Source organism: Oncorhynchus keta, chromosome 26 (genome assembly GCF_023373465.1).
Source record: "Oncorhynchus keta strain PuntledgeMale-10-30-2019 chromosome 26, Oket_V2, whole genome shotgun sequence".
Classification (NCBI taxonomy): domain Eukaryota; kingdom Metazoa; phylum Chordata; class Actinopteri; order Salmoniformes; family Salmonidae; genus Oncorhynchus; species Oncorhynchus keta.
The window spans coordinates 28749509-28766154 of record NC_068446.1 but is presented as its reverse complement, the minus strand read 5'-3'; the positions used below and the strand labels follow the sequence as shown (position 1 = coordinate 28766154).

Below are 16646 nucleotides of genomic sequence, written 5' to 3'. Positions count from 1 at the left end.
GTTGAACAAATTCAGACCTATAATTCTACATAACAAACATGAAATTCAGGTCTCGTTAGGTTAGTTCAAATAGAACTAAGGTGGAGCAGGATGAGAAACGTTGCCGTCTGTTCTTCCTCTTTCCATCTGTTTTTTTCCTCTTTCTTTTGGTCTCTTTAAATCTCTCGCTTTCTCATACAAAACACTATTTAATAGCATCAGGGAGAGATGATATTCACTATTATTAACTCATTCTCTTCAATTTAAAAATCTCAATCTCTAACCACTGTAGCTATTGTGTGTGTATCCCAGAAATAGACTTACTATTTGGTTGAGTCCGAGAGCTGATATTCACGTCTGCGGTCGTAGGCCTCCTGGATGCCAGGGTCAGTCCAAAGCATCTTTATTGCACTGATGTAGGGCTGTTCGAAGGAACACACCTTCTCCACGTCCACTTCTCGCACGAGCAGCGCATTGGACTGGGGGGAGGAAGAGGACACCAGATAGGGGAAACAGTTGGAAAAGAGTAAAATATTGGACAGTGTCACTCACACTCACTGTAACAGTGCTCCAGGATTATTTACACATTTTTGCATTCTGATCAGTTAAATCAGAACATGGCTAGGTCATTTGTACAGATTATTATCGATCAATTTAGGCCTAAAGACAGACTACTGTCTTGCCATTGATACATTCAGGCCTCTCCTCGGCAGTGACTTAGTGTCTGTATCTGGACAGAGCAGATTGGAGTAGCTGTAGCAGTCCATTATGTTTTATGGCATGGTTTACAGCCACTTTTATGGTCTATTTGAATACGGTTTGCATTTGATGATGAGGACATATAAAGCTGTGGCTGGACAATTCGATGCGGAGATTGCCAGCCAACAGTTGCCAGTGAGCGGTCCTATGAGTGGATGAGAATTCAGACAATGCCAGAAGGGAATTAGTCCGTAGCTGATTTTGTAGTAGTATTCCCCACCTAGGCTATACTATGACTAGGCTATAGAAGTCCTGATGGGTGCACCTCCGGTTCACCAGTCCTAATTCAAATACATCAATTTCACTTGCTATGGATATCTGCATGCAATGCCAAGTTACATGCATACAGTTGAAGTCGGAAGTTTACATACACTTAGGTTGGAGTCATTAAAACTCGTTTTTCAACCACTCCACAAATTTCTTGTTAACAAACTATAGTTTTGGCAAGTTGGTTAGGACATCTACTTTGTGCATGACACAAGTAATATTCCCAACAATTGTTTACAGACAGATTATTTCACTTATAATTCACTGTATCACAATTCCAGTAGGTCAGACGTTTACATACACACTAAGTTGACTGTGCCTTTAAACAGCTTGGGAAATTCCAGAAAATTATGTTATGGCTTTGGAAGCTTCTGATAGGATAATTGACATCATTTGAGTCAATTGGAGGTGTACCTGTGGATGTATTTCAAGGCCTACCTTCAAACTCAGTGCCTCTTTGCTTGACATCATGGGAAAATCAAAAGAAATCAGCCAAGACTGGCCGCTAACCATTTGCTGCTCCCATTAGTGATCCCTAGTGTAGCCTCTAGATATATAATGAAATACATTGACCAATATGGTCATTGTCCAATGAGTGGACCCCACTCCCTATCCCCAAGTCAGACTCACCTTGTTCTGTTCATACTTGTATTGGATCTTGAGGGTCTCGGAGGCCCGGATCATGGACTGCATGGAGGTGAAGATGTTCTGGTACACCAGCTTGGTGAAGCCTCTTTTGTCCTCGTCAGTGTAGCCCGTCCCATGGATGATGCGCATCTGTTTGATGAATGTGCTCTTGCCACTCTCGCCAGTGCCTGAGTAGACAGAGAGGACAATGAACAGATTAGACCAGGGGCTCCCAAATAGATTCAGTTTGAGAGTGCAGTCCACTATCCAAGACACTGCGGTACTCTTTTATCCACAGAGAAATATGTTGTATCCCTCACAGCGCAGATACAGTCACCCTGTTTAAGATCGAATCCATAGCCGTGAAACTGCCATGTCCATTTGCAAAATTCCAACGAGGAAGTTACTTGAAATAACACATTTTTCCCCCTCGGACATCATTGCACATGCAGTTGAACAGCAGGGTATGTACGATTATTATTATTTTTTACCATGAATGATGGAGGCTGGATGATGGATGCAGTGTTTCCTGCTTACAAAGCATGTAGAGGTCTGTAATTTTTATCATAGGTACACTTCAACTGTGAGAGACGGAATCTAAAACAAAAATCCAGAATATCACATCGTATGATTTTTAAGTAATTAATTTGCATTTTATTACATGACATAAGTATTTGATACATCAGAAAAGCAGAACTTAATATTTGGTACAGAAACCTGTGTTTGCAATTACAGAGATCACACGTTTCCTGTAGTTCTTGACCAGGTTTGCACACACTGCAGCAGGGATTTTGGCCCACTCCTCCATACAGACCTTCTCCAGATCCTTCAGGTTTCAGGGCTGTCGCTGGGCAATACAGACTTTCAGCTCCCTCCAAAGACTTTCTATTGGGTTCAGGTCTGGAGACTGGCTAGGCCACTCCAGGACCTTGAGATGCTTCTACCGGAGCCACTCCTTAGTTGCCCTGGCTGTGTGTTTCGGGTTGTTGTCATGCTGGAAGACCCAGCCATGACCCATCTTCAATGCTCTTACTGAGGAAAGGAGGTTGTTGGCCAAGATCTCATGATACATGGCCCCATCCATCCTCCCCTCAATACGGTACAGTCGTCCTGTCCCCTTTGCAGAAAAGCATCCAAGGAATGATGTTTCCACCTCCATGCTTCACGGTTGGGATGGTGTTCTTGGGGTTGTACTCATCCTTCTTCCTCCAAACACGGCGAGTGGAGTTAGTGTTGTACTAATGGTTTTCTTTGAGACTGTGGTCCCAACTCTCTTCAGGTCATTGACCAGGTCCTGCCGTGTAGTTCTGGGCTGATCCCTCACTTTCCTCATTATCATTGATGCCCCATGAGGTGAGATCTTGCATGGAGCACCAGACTGAGGGTGATTGACCGTCATCTTGAACTTCTTCCATTTTCTAATAATTGCGCCAACAGTTGTTGCCTTCTCACCAAGCTGCTTGCCTATTGTCCTGTAGCCCATCCCAGCCTTGTGCAGGTCTACAATTTTATCCCTGATGTCCTTACACAGCTCTCTGGTCTTGGCTATTGTGGAGAGGTTGGAGTCTGATTGTGTGTGGACAGGTGTCTTTTATACAGGTAACGAGTTCAAACAGGTGCAGTTAATACAGGTAATGAGTGGAGAACAGGAGGGCTTCTTAAAGAAAAACAAACAGGTCTGTAAGAGCTGTAATTCTTACTGGTTGGTAGATGATCAAAAACTTTTGTCATGCAATAAAATGCAAATGAATTACTTAAAAATCATACAATGTGATTTTCTGGATTTTTGTTTTAGATTCCATCTCTCACAGTTGAAGTGTACCTATGATAAAAAATTAGACCTCTTACAGACATGCTTTCTAAGTAGGAAAAACGTGCAAAATTGGCAATGTATCAAATACTTGTTCTCCCCACTGTACCTGTAGAGTTTGTTTCAAACAATACAGTAGGTCCTAAAATGAACTAAAGAAAAAGGGTACATTTGAGATATTTAATGTTTAGTACATTTATTTGATATATTTTCTTTATCTAGAGATATTCCATATGTAAACATTATAAGAGTATTAGGACACCAATATATTTTCTGTACCATGTACAGTTCACAGATGATAGGGTCTTTCAGGAGGCATTTATAGGTCTAAAAAGTGGGCACTTTAAAATGGCCACTTTCATCAAGATTTTCCAAAAAATGGTTTGCGATACGAATGTCATATAACCTTAGTCCCTATTCTGACATTTGTGAGAGAATTGCCAAAACAATTACACAAAAACATATTTTCTAGCTACCCTGTCGACATATTGCTGGACATATATTGTATTTGAGTATATTTATTGTAATTTGTACATTGTTTTTACTATGTGCTGCAAAATTAATGGCCCCCTGGGGAAAATAAAGACTTTACAAAGACGATTAGTGGGCACACTAACACAGACACACACTCACAGGTGAAACTTCTGCCCTGGCAACCCAGTTTCCTTTCTACCAAGAGACCTAAAGCTTAGCACATAATGCCACAAGTGTAAATCGCTACAGGTGCATAATGCTACAAGTGCATGGGGTGGTTGAAGAGATGTGCGGAGAAAGAGCCTCAGGTGGCCTATATTGTGTGCAGACATTCCCGATGCCCACACATATTGCGACTACAGACCTGAGACTAAATGAATCAGGCACCATAGAAGAGCAGAGCTCATCATGGAGAGTGAAGGAAGTTGTGAAAGGTCCCAAACCAGTGCAGGTCCCAAACCTTTTGCATCTTTATATAGACATTCCTAACGGTTGTCCAACAATGGGAAATTTAAGAATGTTGAGTCTACACAAAAAATAGCAAGTGTAAAGAACGTTTAAGTATTAAAGCACTACCCCGCCCGCTGTCTTGCCAAGATAATTAGTAAAAATCCAAATAACTTCACAGATCTTCATTGTAAATGGTTTAAACACTGTTTCCCATGCTTGTTCAATGAACATTAACAATTAATGAACATGCACCTAAGGAATGGCCGTTAAGACAATAACAGCGTACAGACTGTAGGCAATTAAGGTCACAGTTATGAAAACGTAGGACACTAAAGAGGCCTTTCTACTGACTGAAAAACACCAAAAGAAAGATGCCCAGGCTCCCTGCTCATCTGCGTGAATGTGCCTTAGGACTGGAGATGTGGCCAGGGCAATAAATTGCAATGTCCGTACCGTGAGAAGCCTAAGACAGCGCTACAGGGAGACAGGTCAGACAGCTGATCGTCCTCGCAGTGGCAGAACACGTGTAACAACACCTACACAGGATCGGTACATCACACCTGCGGAACAGGTACAGGAGGGCAACAACTGCCCGAGATACACCAGGAACGCACAATCCCTCCATCAGTGCTCAGAATGTCCGCAGTAGGCTGAGAGAGGCTGAACTGAGGGCTTGTAGGCCTGTTGTAAGGCAGATCCTCACCAGACATTACCAGCAACAACGTCGCCTATGGGCACAAACCCAGCATCGCTGGACCAGACAGGACTGTAAAAGAAATAGCAATTTTGTCTCACCAGGGGTGATGGTCAGATTCGCGTTTATCGTCGAAGGACTGAGCATTACACCGAGGCCTGTACTCTGGAGCAGGATCGATTTGGAGGTAGCGGGTCCGTCATGGTCTGGGGCGGTGCATCACAGCATCATCGGATTGAGCTTGTTGTCATTGCAGGCAATCTCAACACTGTGCGTTACAGGGAAGACATCCTCCTCCCTCATGTGGTACCCTTCCTGCAGGCTCAACCTGACATGACCATCTGGCATGTTCTGCTATCTGCCATACTGCTCGTTCTGTGCGTGATTTCCTGCAAGACAGGAATGTCAGTGTTCTGCCATGGCCAACGAAGAGCCCGGATTTCAATCCCATTGAGTACGTCTGGGACCTGTTGGATTGGAGGGTGAGGGCTAGGGCAATTCCCCCCAGAAATGTCCAGGAACCTGCAGGCACCTTGGTGCGAGAGTGGAGTAACATCTCACAGTAAGAACTGGCGAATCTGGTGCAGTCCATGAGGATGAGATGCACTGCAGTACTTAATGAAACACTGACTTTTGAGCCCCCCTTTGTTCAGGGACACATTTTTCCATTTCTGTTAATCACATGTCTATCTTATGTTCATACAAATATTTACACATGTTAAGTTTTCTGAAATTAAATGCAGTTGACAGTGAGAGGACTTTTTTTTTGCTGAGTTTATATGCACTGTATAGCCTTACCCAGTTTCATCAATGCACACGCCATAGGTATCAGCCTACTCATTGACACCCACAGAAAACAATTCTCAAAAGTTTACACAAATATTAACATTAGCCCTTATTGAAGGACTGACGACTGTGGAAAATAACCTTCCCAGTCAGTCTATTGTCCATATTGGATATTAATATTGCACTCAACTATGAAATGGGGTATTAGCCTACTCCGTGCCACCCACAAAACAACTATATAGAGTTAAAACAAATATTACACTGAACAAAAACAAACAACCATTTCAAATTTTACTGAGTAACAGTTCATAAAAGGAAATCGGTCAATTTAAATAAATTAATCAGTTTTCACGACTGGCAATACTGATCTGCTTCTGTTGGTAACGTTTAAAAAAAAGTAGGGGCGTGAATCAGAAAATCAGTTGGCATTTACCTTTGCATTGACTTGATCAGGCTGTTGATTGTGGCTTGTGGAATGTTGTCCCACTCCTCTCCAATGGCTGTGCGAAGTTGCTATATATTGGCGGGAACTGGAACACGTTTATCCAGAGCATCTCAAACATGCTCAATGGGTGACATGTCTGTTGAGTATGCAGAACTGGGACATTTTTCAGCTTCCAGGAATTGTGTACATATCCTTACGACATGTGGCCATGCATTTTCATGCTAAAACATGAGGTGATGACGGTGGAAGAATTGCACGACAATGGGTCCCAGGATCTCGCCACGATATCTCTGCATTCAAATTTCCATCGATAAAATGCAATTGTGTTCCTTGTCCGTAGCTTATGCATACCCATACCATAACCCCACCGCCACCATGGGGCACTCTGTTCACAACATTGACATCACCAAACCACTCATCCACATGACACCATACACGCCATCTGCCATCTGCCCCGAAGAGTTCAAACCCAGATTAATCTGTGAAGAGCGCACTTCTCCAGCCTTCCAGTGGACATCGATTGTGAGCATTTGCCCACCAAAGTCGGTTACGACGCCAAACTTCAGTCAGGTCAAAACCCTAGTGAGGATGACAACCATGCAGATAAGCTTCCTTGAGACGGTTTCTGACAGTTTGTGCAGGAATTCTTCGGTTGTGCATACTCCGTTTCATCAGCTGTCCAGGTTGCTGGTCTCAGATGATCCCACAGGTAAAGAAGCCAGATATTGGAGGTCCTAGGCTGGCGTATCAGTCTTACACATGGTTTGCTGTTCTCAGATGATCCCACAGGTAAAGAAGCCAGATATTGGAGGTCCTAGGCTGGCGTATCAGTCTTACACATGGTTTGCTGTTGAGGCCGGTAGGCTTACTGACAAATTCTCTAAAACGACTTTGGAGGTGGTTTATGGTACAGAAATGAACATTCAATTCTCTGGCAACAGCTCTGTGGAACATTACTGCAGTCAGCATGCCAATTGCATGCTCCCGCAACTTGAGGCATCTGTGGCATTTTACTGTGTGCACATTTTAGAGTGAACTTTTATTGTACCCAGCAGAAGGTCCTCAGATCCTCACAGTTCTACAGCTGAACCATTGACAGCATCACCGCTTAGTAAGGCAACTGCAAGGCACTTGACCGCAAGGTGCTACAGACGTTGGTGAGTATCAGCTATCCCAGATGACAGTGTGATTATGTTCTCCTTGGTTGATGTGATTAAGACGTTTAAAGAGCTTAACATTCACAAGGACAGATGGATTACCAGGAGACATACTCGGCACATGCACATGTCTTCACGGACATTTTCAACATCTCCCTGACCCAGTCTGTAATACCTTCATGTTTAAAGCAGATAACCATATTTCCTGTGCCCAAGAATACTAAGGTAACCTGTCTAAATGACTATCGCCCCGTAGCACTCACATCTCTAACCATGAAATCCTCTGAAAGGCTGGTCATGACTCACATCAACACCATCATCCCAGAAACCCTGGACCCACTCCAATTCGCATACCGTCCAAACAGATCCACAGGTGACGCAATCTCTATTGCACTCCACACTGCCCTTTTCCAGTTGGACAAAAGGAACACCTACGTGAGAATGCTGTTCATTGACTACAGATCTGCATTCAACACCAGAGTACCCTCAAAGCTCATCACTAAGATATGGACTCTGGGACTAAACACTTCCCTCTACAACTGGATCCTGGATTTCCTGACGGGACACAGGGGAGGGCAGCAACACAGGGTAGGCAACAACACATTCCCCACGCTGACCCTCAACAAGGGTGCCCTTAAGCAGTGCGTGCTTAGTCCACTCCTGTACTGTTCACCTACGACTGCGAACAACTCCAACACCATGATTACATTTGCTGAAAAATTTGGCATGGGCTCTCAGATCCTCAATAAGTTCTACAGTCGCACCATTGAGAGCATCTTGACTGGCTCTATCCCTGCTTGGCACGACCTAAAGGCGCTACAGAGGGTAGTACAGACAGTCCAGTACATCACTCAGACTTCAGCCACCCAAGTCATAGACAGTTCTCTCTGCCACAGCAAGCAGTACCGCTGCACCTAGTCATGAACCAAAAGGACCCTGAACGGTTTCTACCCCCAAGCTATAAGACTGCTAAATCGTTAATAGTTAACCAAATTGCTACCCGGACTACCTGCAGTTATTTTTTTTTTAAACATACATATGTTGCTGCTACTGTTTACTATTGGCCATGTGCTGCCAACCTGTTAGAAGGTAACAGATTATTTTATTACAGTGGTTAAGGGCCTTAAGATGGATTTTCATTGTGTTCGTGTTTATCGCCCCCTAGTGGAGCTTTCTGGTATTTAGAAAGACTGTACGAAAACAAGTAGAGAATTCGTTCTGCAAGCATAGAAGCAGCTAAAAACAACGCTACGGTGCAGGTCTTTCAGTGCAGTTATTTCTTGTCAGGCTTCAGCCTCTGAAAATATTTGTTTAAGTTCGATTCAAGCATATTGCTAATCATGATAATCTTGTTATTAATAGAATTGCTTACTTATCAATGTTAGTTGGTTGCATTTACTCACACAAATTGCAATGCCTTTCATGTATGCAGTCAGCTGTATTACTTTGCTTGTGCGTCATGTAAACTAATTGTAAAACATACTGAAGTTGTTACTGTTTCTAGTGTAATATGCTTTGTGATTGTACGGAGGTGGTTGCACATGAGTAATTAAAAGAGTTAGCCAATTACCAATTGAGTAACAATTAGTTATATGGTTTGGCATCGTGCCAGATACATGGTGCCTTAGCACGTGCTTTGTATTTTTGCAACTTCAACTTGAAATGTATAATGTCCGGCTACAGTATGTCGATGTGAATGGAATAATAAAGTATATTATTTTCTGTATTTTACCGTTTCACAAGCGTTTTCAATATGTTAATTAAAGAAAAGTCACGCCTTGGGAGTTTTATTGAAGACTTAGTTGTTAGCTATCTGTCTAGTTTTGCATGGGAACGCAATTCAAGGGCAGAATAGGCCACTTTATTCCTAGTTACAGTGCCTTCGGAAAGAATTCAGACCCCTGGACTTTACATTGTTACGTTACAGCCTTATTCTAAAACGGATTAAATTGTTTTCCCCCCCTCAATCTACACACAATAACCCATAATGACAAAGCTAAAATAAGTTAATGACATTTACATAAGTATTCAGACCCTTTACTCAGTACTTTGTTGAAGCACCATTGGCAGAAATTACAGCCTCGACTCTTCTTGGGTATGATGCTACCAGCTTGGCATACCTATATTTGGAGAGTTTCTCCCATTGTTCTGTGCAGATCCTCTCAAGCTCTGTCTGGTTGGATGGGGAGTACACAGCTATTTCCAGGTCTCTCCAGAGATGTTCAATCAGGTTCAAGTCCGGGCTCTGGCTGGGCCACTCAAGGACATTCAGAGAGTAGTCCCGAAGTCACTCCTGCATTGTCTTGGCTGTGTGTTCAGGGTTGTTAGAAGGTTGAACCGTCGCCCCAGGCTGAGGTCCTAAGCACTCTGGAGCAAGTTTTCATCAAGTATCTCTAAAGTACTTGCTCTGTTCATCTTTCCCTTGATCTTGACTAGTCTCACAGTCCCTGCCGGTGAAAAACATCCACACAGCATGATGCTGCAATCACCATGAATCACTGTAGGGATGGTGCCAGGTTTCCTCCAGACATGACGCTTGGCATTTAGGCCAAAGAGTTCAATCTTGGTTTAATCAGACCAGAGAATCTAGTTTCTCATGATTTCAGAGTCTTTTGGTGGCTTTTGGCAAACTCCAACAGCGCTGTCATGTGCCTTTTGCTGGGGAGTGGCTTTCATATGGCCACCCTACCATAAAAGGCCTGATTGCTGGAGTGCTGCAAAGATGGTTGTCCTTCTGGATGGTTCTCCCATCTCCACAGAGGAACTCTGGAGCTCTGTCAGAGTGACCATCGGGTTCTTGGTCACCTCCCTGACCAAGGCCCTTCCTCCCACAATTGCTCAGTTTGGCCTAGGAAAAGTATTGGTGCTTCTATACTTCTTCCATTTAAGAATGGAGACTACTGTGTTCTTGGGGACCTTCAACGCTGCAGATATTAATTTGGTACCCTTCCACAGATCTGTGCCTCAACAATCCTGTCTCGGAGCTCTACGAACAATTGCTTTGACTTCACAGCTTGGTTTTTGCTCTGACCATGCACTGTCAAAATGTGGGACCTTACATAGGACAGGTGTGTGCCTTTCTAAATCATATCCAATCAATTGAATTAACACAAGTGGACTCCAATGTGTGGAAATTCAAGGATGATCAATAGAAACAGGATGCACCTGAGCTCAATTTTGAGTCTCACAGCAAGGGGTCTGAATCCTTATGTAAAAAAAGTTTGTTTTTTAATTTTAAATAGATTTGCAAAAAAAAACCTTTTTTTGCTTTGTCCTCATGGGGTAGTGTGTGTAGATGAGGTAAAAACAATTAATACATTTTAGAATAAGGATGTAAACATAAAATGTGGAGAAAGTGGTCTGAACTTCCCAGATGCACTGTAAGCTGAAGCATGGGGATTGTCCATCTACATTTACCCCATTGGACACATCTGATTGTGATTATTAGTAATTTTACTCTAAATATATCAGTGTTATTCACTTGAAAAATTAGATTTTTTTTAGTTTCTACTACAAATTATGTCATTGCCCTTTTAAGACGCCATTGTCCCCTTTCTTTTTTGTGAGATGGATCATTTAGCTTTCAAACAGCTCTTCGATCAGTCTTAGAACTTAAAAAACATGAAAAAAATGTACATTTAAAGCCTAAACAATTGCCTACCGTTATGTCAGATGGTGAAATGTGAGTTAAGACATTTTTACCTGACAAAATTAGATGCCTTGCAAAAACAATGTACGCACTGAAAAAATTAGTGTGGAACAGAATGAGGCTCTCACCTCACTATATTGTTCCTGCACTTAGGAATTACCATCTTCAGAGAATGTTTTTACAATTTATCTGCAGATAATCGATGTCTCGAGTAAAAAAAGCTATATTAAAAGTATGCAAATCAGGGAGCCAAATGAACAGCTCTTTCACATATGCTATTCGGTTCCCGACATTCCCCAAAAATAAACTTTCGTTCATGAACGACCCATCACTATTGTTGTGCAGCTGCTTCTAAACCAGGCTTGAAACTCCGGTAGTAACTGAATTTGTAAAACGCTGCCACTTGCACGAGTAAATAAATAAAATGGTAGCAATGGGAAAAAAACTGGGACCCCAATTTTTTAAACAAAGTCCAAAAGTCTAATAGATTTTCCAAAACTGCATTCAAAAGTTTAATCCCGCAATTGCATATTAAATTGTTGTGCATGGACTGCTTGTCAGAATACATGTTGTTTCCCTCCCTATTGTAACTTGAATACACCGAAATAAGAATCTCTCACATAGAACAAACAAGCCTACTTGGTAAACTATTTTACTACGCGGTTGTCAGATTTTGTTTTATACAACATTACATGGCAAAAACGGTTACACTGAAAAGTTGCATCCTGACTCGAGTGATAATTTAGAAGTTTTTAATTACTTTGCCAGCAGCTAGTATTCTTTACACCCCTGTTTGAGTTGAGGGCCACTGGGTATTAAAGAATTCCCTTCATCTGAACATCAGTGTCAGTAACTATCATGCATGTCAGTTCAGTGGACACAGCTTAAAAGAATATTTGAAAATATATTCCCATTAAACAGACATGCTTCAAACCAGACACCCCCATTCCACCAGAGATTTAGAATCCATATGACGGAAACCGTCGCACCTCTGTCAGGAAAGCCTCCTCAAATGAAAATGTGTAGTGGGCAGGATCAGCCCTTCACCCACTCCAACAAGCCATCCTCTCCACTCCCAGTACCCAGGCTGTCTCCACCGCTTCAGCAGCTCTCCTCGCTCTCTGTTCTCCTTTCTCCCTCTACGTAGTCTCCTCTTCAATACCCATCCTTTCCTCCACTCTCTCTCCCGCTGTCCTTCTGCCTCTTCAGTTGAGTGCTACCCGCTCACCCTGTTTGTTCTGCCATCTTTGCACACATGCCAGGCTGGGGAGCAACATGAAATAGCCCATTAAAACCTGTTCTCTTTGTTTCCGTAGACTTGGCTGCATGGCGGCTGCTGCTGCTCCTTTCAGACCTCAGAAGCCCGAGCAGCAAGACAAGGCAAGCAGTGGGCTTGCAAACCATTACAGACTACAAAGTGAAGCATAGCCAAGAGCTGCCCAGTGACACGAGCCTACCAGATGAGCTAAACTACTTATATGCTCACCTCGAGGCAAATAACAAACATGCATGAGAGCACCAGTTGTTCCAGAAGACTGATCACACTCTGCTCAGCCGTTGTGAGTAAGACCTTTAAACAGGTCAACATTCACAACGCCTCAGGCCCAGGCGGATTACCAGGACGTGTAGTGCGAGCATGCGCTGACCAACTGGCAAGTGTCTTCACTGACATTTCAACCTCTCAGAGTCTGTAATACCAACATGTTTTAAGCAGACCACCATAGTGCCTGTGCCCAAGAACACTAAGGTAACCTGCCTAAATGACTACTGACTTGTAGTAGCACTCACAACTGTAGCCATGATGTGCTTTGAAAGGCTGGTCATGGCTCACATCAACACCATTATCCCAGAAACTGTAGACCCACTCCAATTTGCATAGCGCCCCAACAGATCAACATATGATGCAATCTCTATTGTCCTCCACACTGCCCTTTCCCATCTGGACAAAAGGAACACCTATGTGAGAATGCTATTCATTGACTACAGCTCAGCGTTCAACACCATAGTGCCCTCAAAGCTCATCAATAAGCTAAGGACCCTGGGACTAAACACCTTTCTCTGCAACTGGATCCATGACTTCCTGATGGGCTGCCCCCAGGTGATAAGGGTAGGTAACAACACATCCACCACGCTGATCCTCAACACAAAGTCTCCACAGGGGTACATGCTCAGCCCCCTCCTGTACTCCCTGTTCACTCATGACTGCATGGCCAAGCACGACTCCAACACCATCATTAATTTTTCCAATGACAACCGACAACGATGAGACTGACCACCTCCCTGTAGGCTGAGACCTGGCAGTGTGGTGTCAGGACAACAACCTCTCCCTCAACGTGATCAAGACAAAGGAGATGGTTGTGGACTACAGGAAAAGGGGGCCAGAGCACGCTCCCATTCTCATCGATGGGGCTGTAGTGGAGCACATTGAGAACTTCAAGTTCCTTGGTGTCCATATCACCAACAAACTAACATGGTCCAAGCACACCATGACAGTTGTGAAGAGGGCACGACAAAACCAATTGCCCCAGGAGACTGAAAAGATTTAACATGGGTCCTCAGATTCTCAAAAGGTTCTTCAGCTGCACCATCGAGAGCATCCTGATTGCATCACTGCCTGGTTTGGCAACTGCTCGGCCTACAGAGGGAATTGCGAACGGCCCATCACATCACTGGGGCCAAGCTTCCTGCCATCCAGGACCTCTATACCAGGCGGTGTCAGAGGAAAGTCCTAAAAATGGATAGGCCTAGTGTCAGGTGGATGGATTGAGGACATAAGCCTTTTTTTTAGGACATTGTCCATTTTGACCATGTGCCAACCAGGGCCTCTTGTATTTAATCTGGAATAATTTTTTACAGCCTCTAATAACAGGAATGATCAATAGGCATATAATGTGTGTGTGTGTGTGTGTGTGTGTGTGTGTGTGTGTGTGCGTGCGCGTGTGCGTGTGTGCGTACACTAAAAGACCAAAAATATGTAGACACCTGCTCGTCAAACATCTCATTCCAATATCATGGGCATTAATATGGAGTTGGTCCACCCTTTGATGGTATAAGAGCCTCCACTTTTCTGGGAAGGCTTTCCACTAGATGTTGGAACAATGCTGCAGGGACTTGCTTCCATTCAGCCACAAGAGCATTCGTGAGGTCGGGCGATAAGGCCTGGCTCACAGTCGGTGTTCCAATTCATCCCAAAGGTGTTGGATTGGGTTAAGGCTCTGTGCAGGCAAGTAAAGTTCTTCCACACTGATCTCAACAAACCATTTCTGCATGAATCTCGCTTTGTGCATGGGGGCATTGTCATGCTGAAACAGGAAAGGACCTTCCCCAAACTGTTGTCACAAAGTTGGAAGCACAGAATCATCTAGAATTTGTATTTATTTTATTTATTTCACCTTTATTTAACCAGGTAGGCAAGTTGAGAACAAGTGCTCATTTACAATTGCGACCTGGCCAAGATAAAACAAAGCAGTTCGACACATACGACACAGAGTTACACATGGAGTAAAACAAACATACAGTCAATAATACAGTATAAACAAGTCCATATACGATGTGAGCAAATGAGGTGAGATAAGGAAGGCAAAAAAAGGCCATGGTGGCAAAGTAAATACAATATAGCAAGTAAAACACTGGAATGGTAGATTTGCATTGGAATAATGTGCAAAGTAGAAATAAAAATGGGGTGCAAAGGAGCAAAATAAATCAATTAAATACAGTAGGGAAAGAGGTGGTTGTTTGGGCTAAATTATAGGTGGGCTATGTACAGGTGCAGTAATCTGTGAGCTGCTCTGACAGTTGGTGCTTAAAGCTAGTGAGGGAGATAAGCGTTTCCAGTTTCAGTTTCAGAGATTTTTGTAGTTCGTTCCAGTCATTGGCAGCAGAGAACTGGAAGGAGAGGCGGCCAAAGAAAGAATTGGTTTTGGGGGTGACTAGAGAGATATACCTGCTGGAGCGTGTGCTACAAGTGGGAGATGCTATGGTGCGGCTGGCTTCTGGGTTGGATGCGAAGCAGTGCGGCTTGGTTGGGTTGTGTATTGGAGGACGTATAACTTTCAACCTTCGTCTCTCCCGAGCCCGTACGGGAGTTGTAGCGATGAGACAAGATAGTAGCTACTAACAATTGGATACCACGAAATTGGGGAGAAAAAGGGGGTAAAATTCCCCCCCCAAAATGTCCCCCTTCACTGGAACTAAGTGGCCCTAACCTAACCATGAAAAAAAAACAGCCCCAGACTATTATATATCTCCCTCCTCCAAACCTTAGTTGGCACTATGCATTTGGGCAGGTAGCGTTCTCCTGGCATCCGCCAAAACCCAGATTCATCTGTTGGACTGCCAGATGGTGAAGGGTGATTCATCACACCAGAGAACGAGTTTCCACTGCTCCAGAGTCCAATGGTGGTGAGCTTTACACCACTCTAGCTGACTCTTGGCATTGCACTTGGTGATCTTAGGCTTGTGTGCGGCTGTTCGGCCATGGAAACCCATTTCATTAAGCTCCCGACGAACAGTTCTGACATTGCTTCCAGAGGCAGTTTGGAACTCTGTAGTGAGTGTTTTTACGCACTTGAGCACTCGGCGGTCCTGTCCTGTGAGCTTGTGGCCTACCACTTCAGGGCTGAGCCGTTGTTGCTCCTAGACTTTTCTACTTCACAACTGACCAGGGCAGACATTTGACGAACTGAGTTGTTGGAAAGGTGGCATCCTATGACGGTGCCACGTTGAAAGTCAGCGGCTCTTCGGTAAGGCCATTCTACTGGTAATGTTTGTTTATGGAGATTGCATGGCCGTGTGCGTGATTTTATACACCTGTCAGCAACAGGTGTGGCTGAAATAGCCGAATGCACTCATTTGAAGGCGTGTCCACATATACTTTGGTGTGTGCGTTGTAGTGCTGTATGCTTTACTCTCCTCTCTGTGATAAAGCTGCATTGATGTATCAAAGCCCTGACTGGAGTTTGTCTTCCTCAGAGAGGAGCTCTGCTGGTCAGTTAACTCATTTTCAGACAAGACAGTGTTTCCTACAGACGGTCTGACTTCAATGAGGGCCACAATTAGTCTCACATGCGCACTGTCCTTGAAACCGCTCTCTCACTGAATCCTCCTGAATGAAGAAGAACCTCAGATACTCAATGGAACCCTGGAGGCAGCCCAGGGAGACAGGGAGGGAAGTGAAGGGACCTAGTAAAAATGTCCAGATGTCATACCAGGTACTGTGTGGGAGTCAGCGATTAGAAGAACTGGACAAGGCATGAGCAATCAAACGAATCGGGAAGAAGGATTATTGTGTGATGGTAGAGACTGTTGCCGGTTCTCTCAATTTCTAACACTTATGAGCACAGAAGTTAATCACGCAGCTGACCAAATTACACAAGCTTTTACTTCGGGGTTAACAGAGATTAGTGAAGCAGAGACGCATCATGCCACAGAACCGGGCTTCAACCTCTGATAACCATGAGCTTGGAGTGATAAAAAAAAAAGTCAAAACAGATCCATTTCATTTTGTGGTGGTAGCCGAAGGCAAAGGGATGCTTTTCTGCTCCAAACTA

At 43.7% G+C, this 16646-nt stretch overlaps 1 protein-coding gene across 7 annotated transcripts in view; it reads right to left on the bottom strand.

Annotated features, from left to right (window-relative positions):
• The window catches only part of gna11b (guanine nucleotide binding protein (G protein), alpha 11b (Gq class)), a 75820-nt gene that overhangs the window by 12918 nt on the left and 46256 nt on the right, over positions 1–16646 (bottom strand). For all 7 annotated transcript variants that reach the window (XM_035757116.2, XM_035757112.2, XM_035757113.2 and 4 more), the window contains 2 exons: positions 1636–1820; positions 304–458 (listed from right to left, as the gene is read on the bottom strand). In XM_035757116.2, coding sequence (XP_035613009.1) covers positions 304–458; positions 1636–1782 — 302 coding nt within the window. In that variant the 5' untranslated portion in view covers positions 1783–1820. The remainder of the gene's footprint in view (positions 1–303; positions 459–1635; positions 1821–16646) is intronic.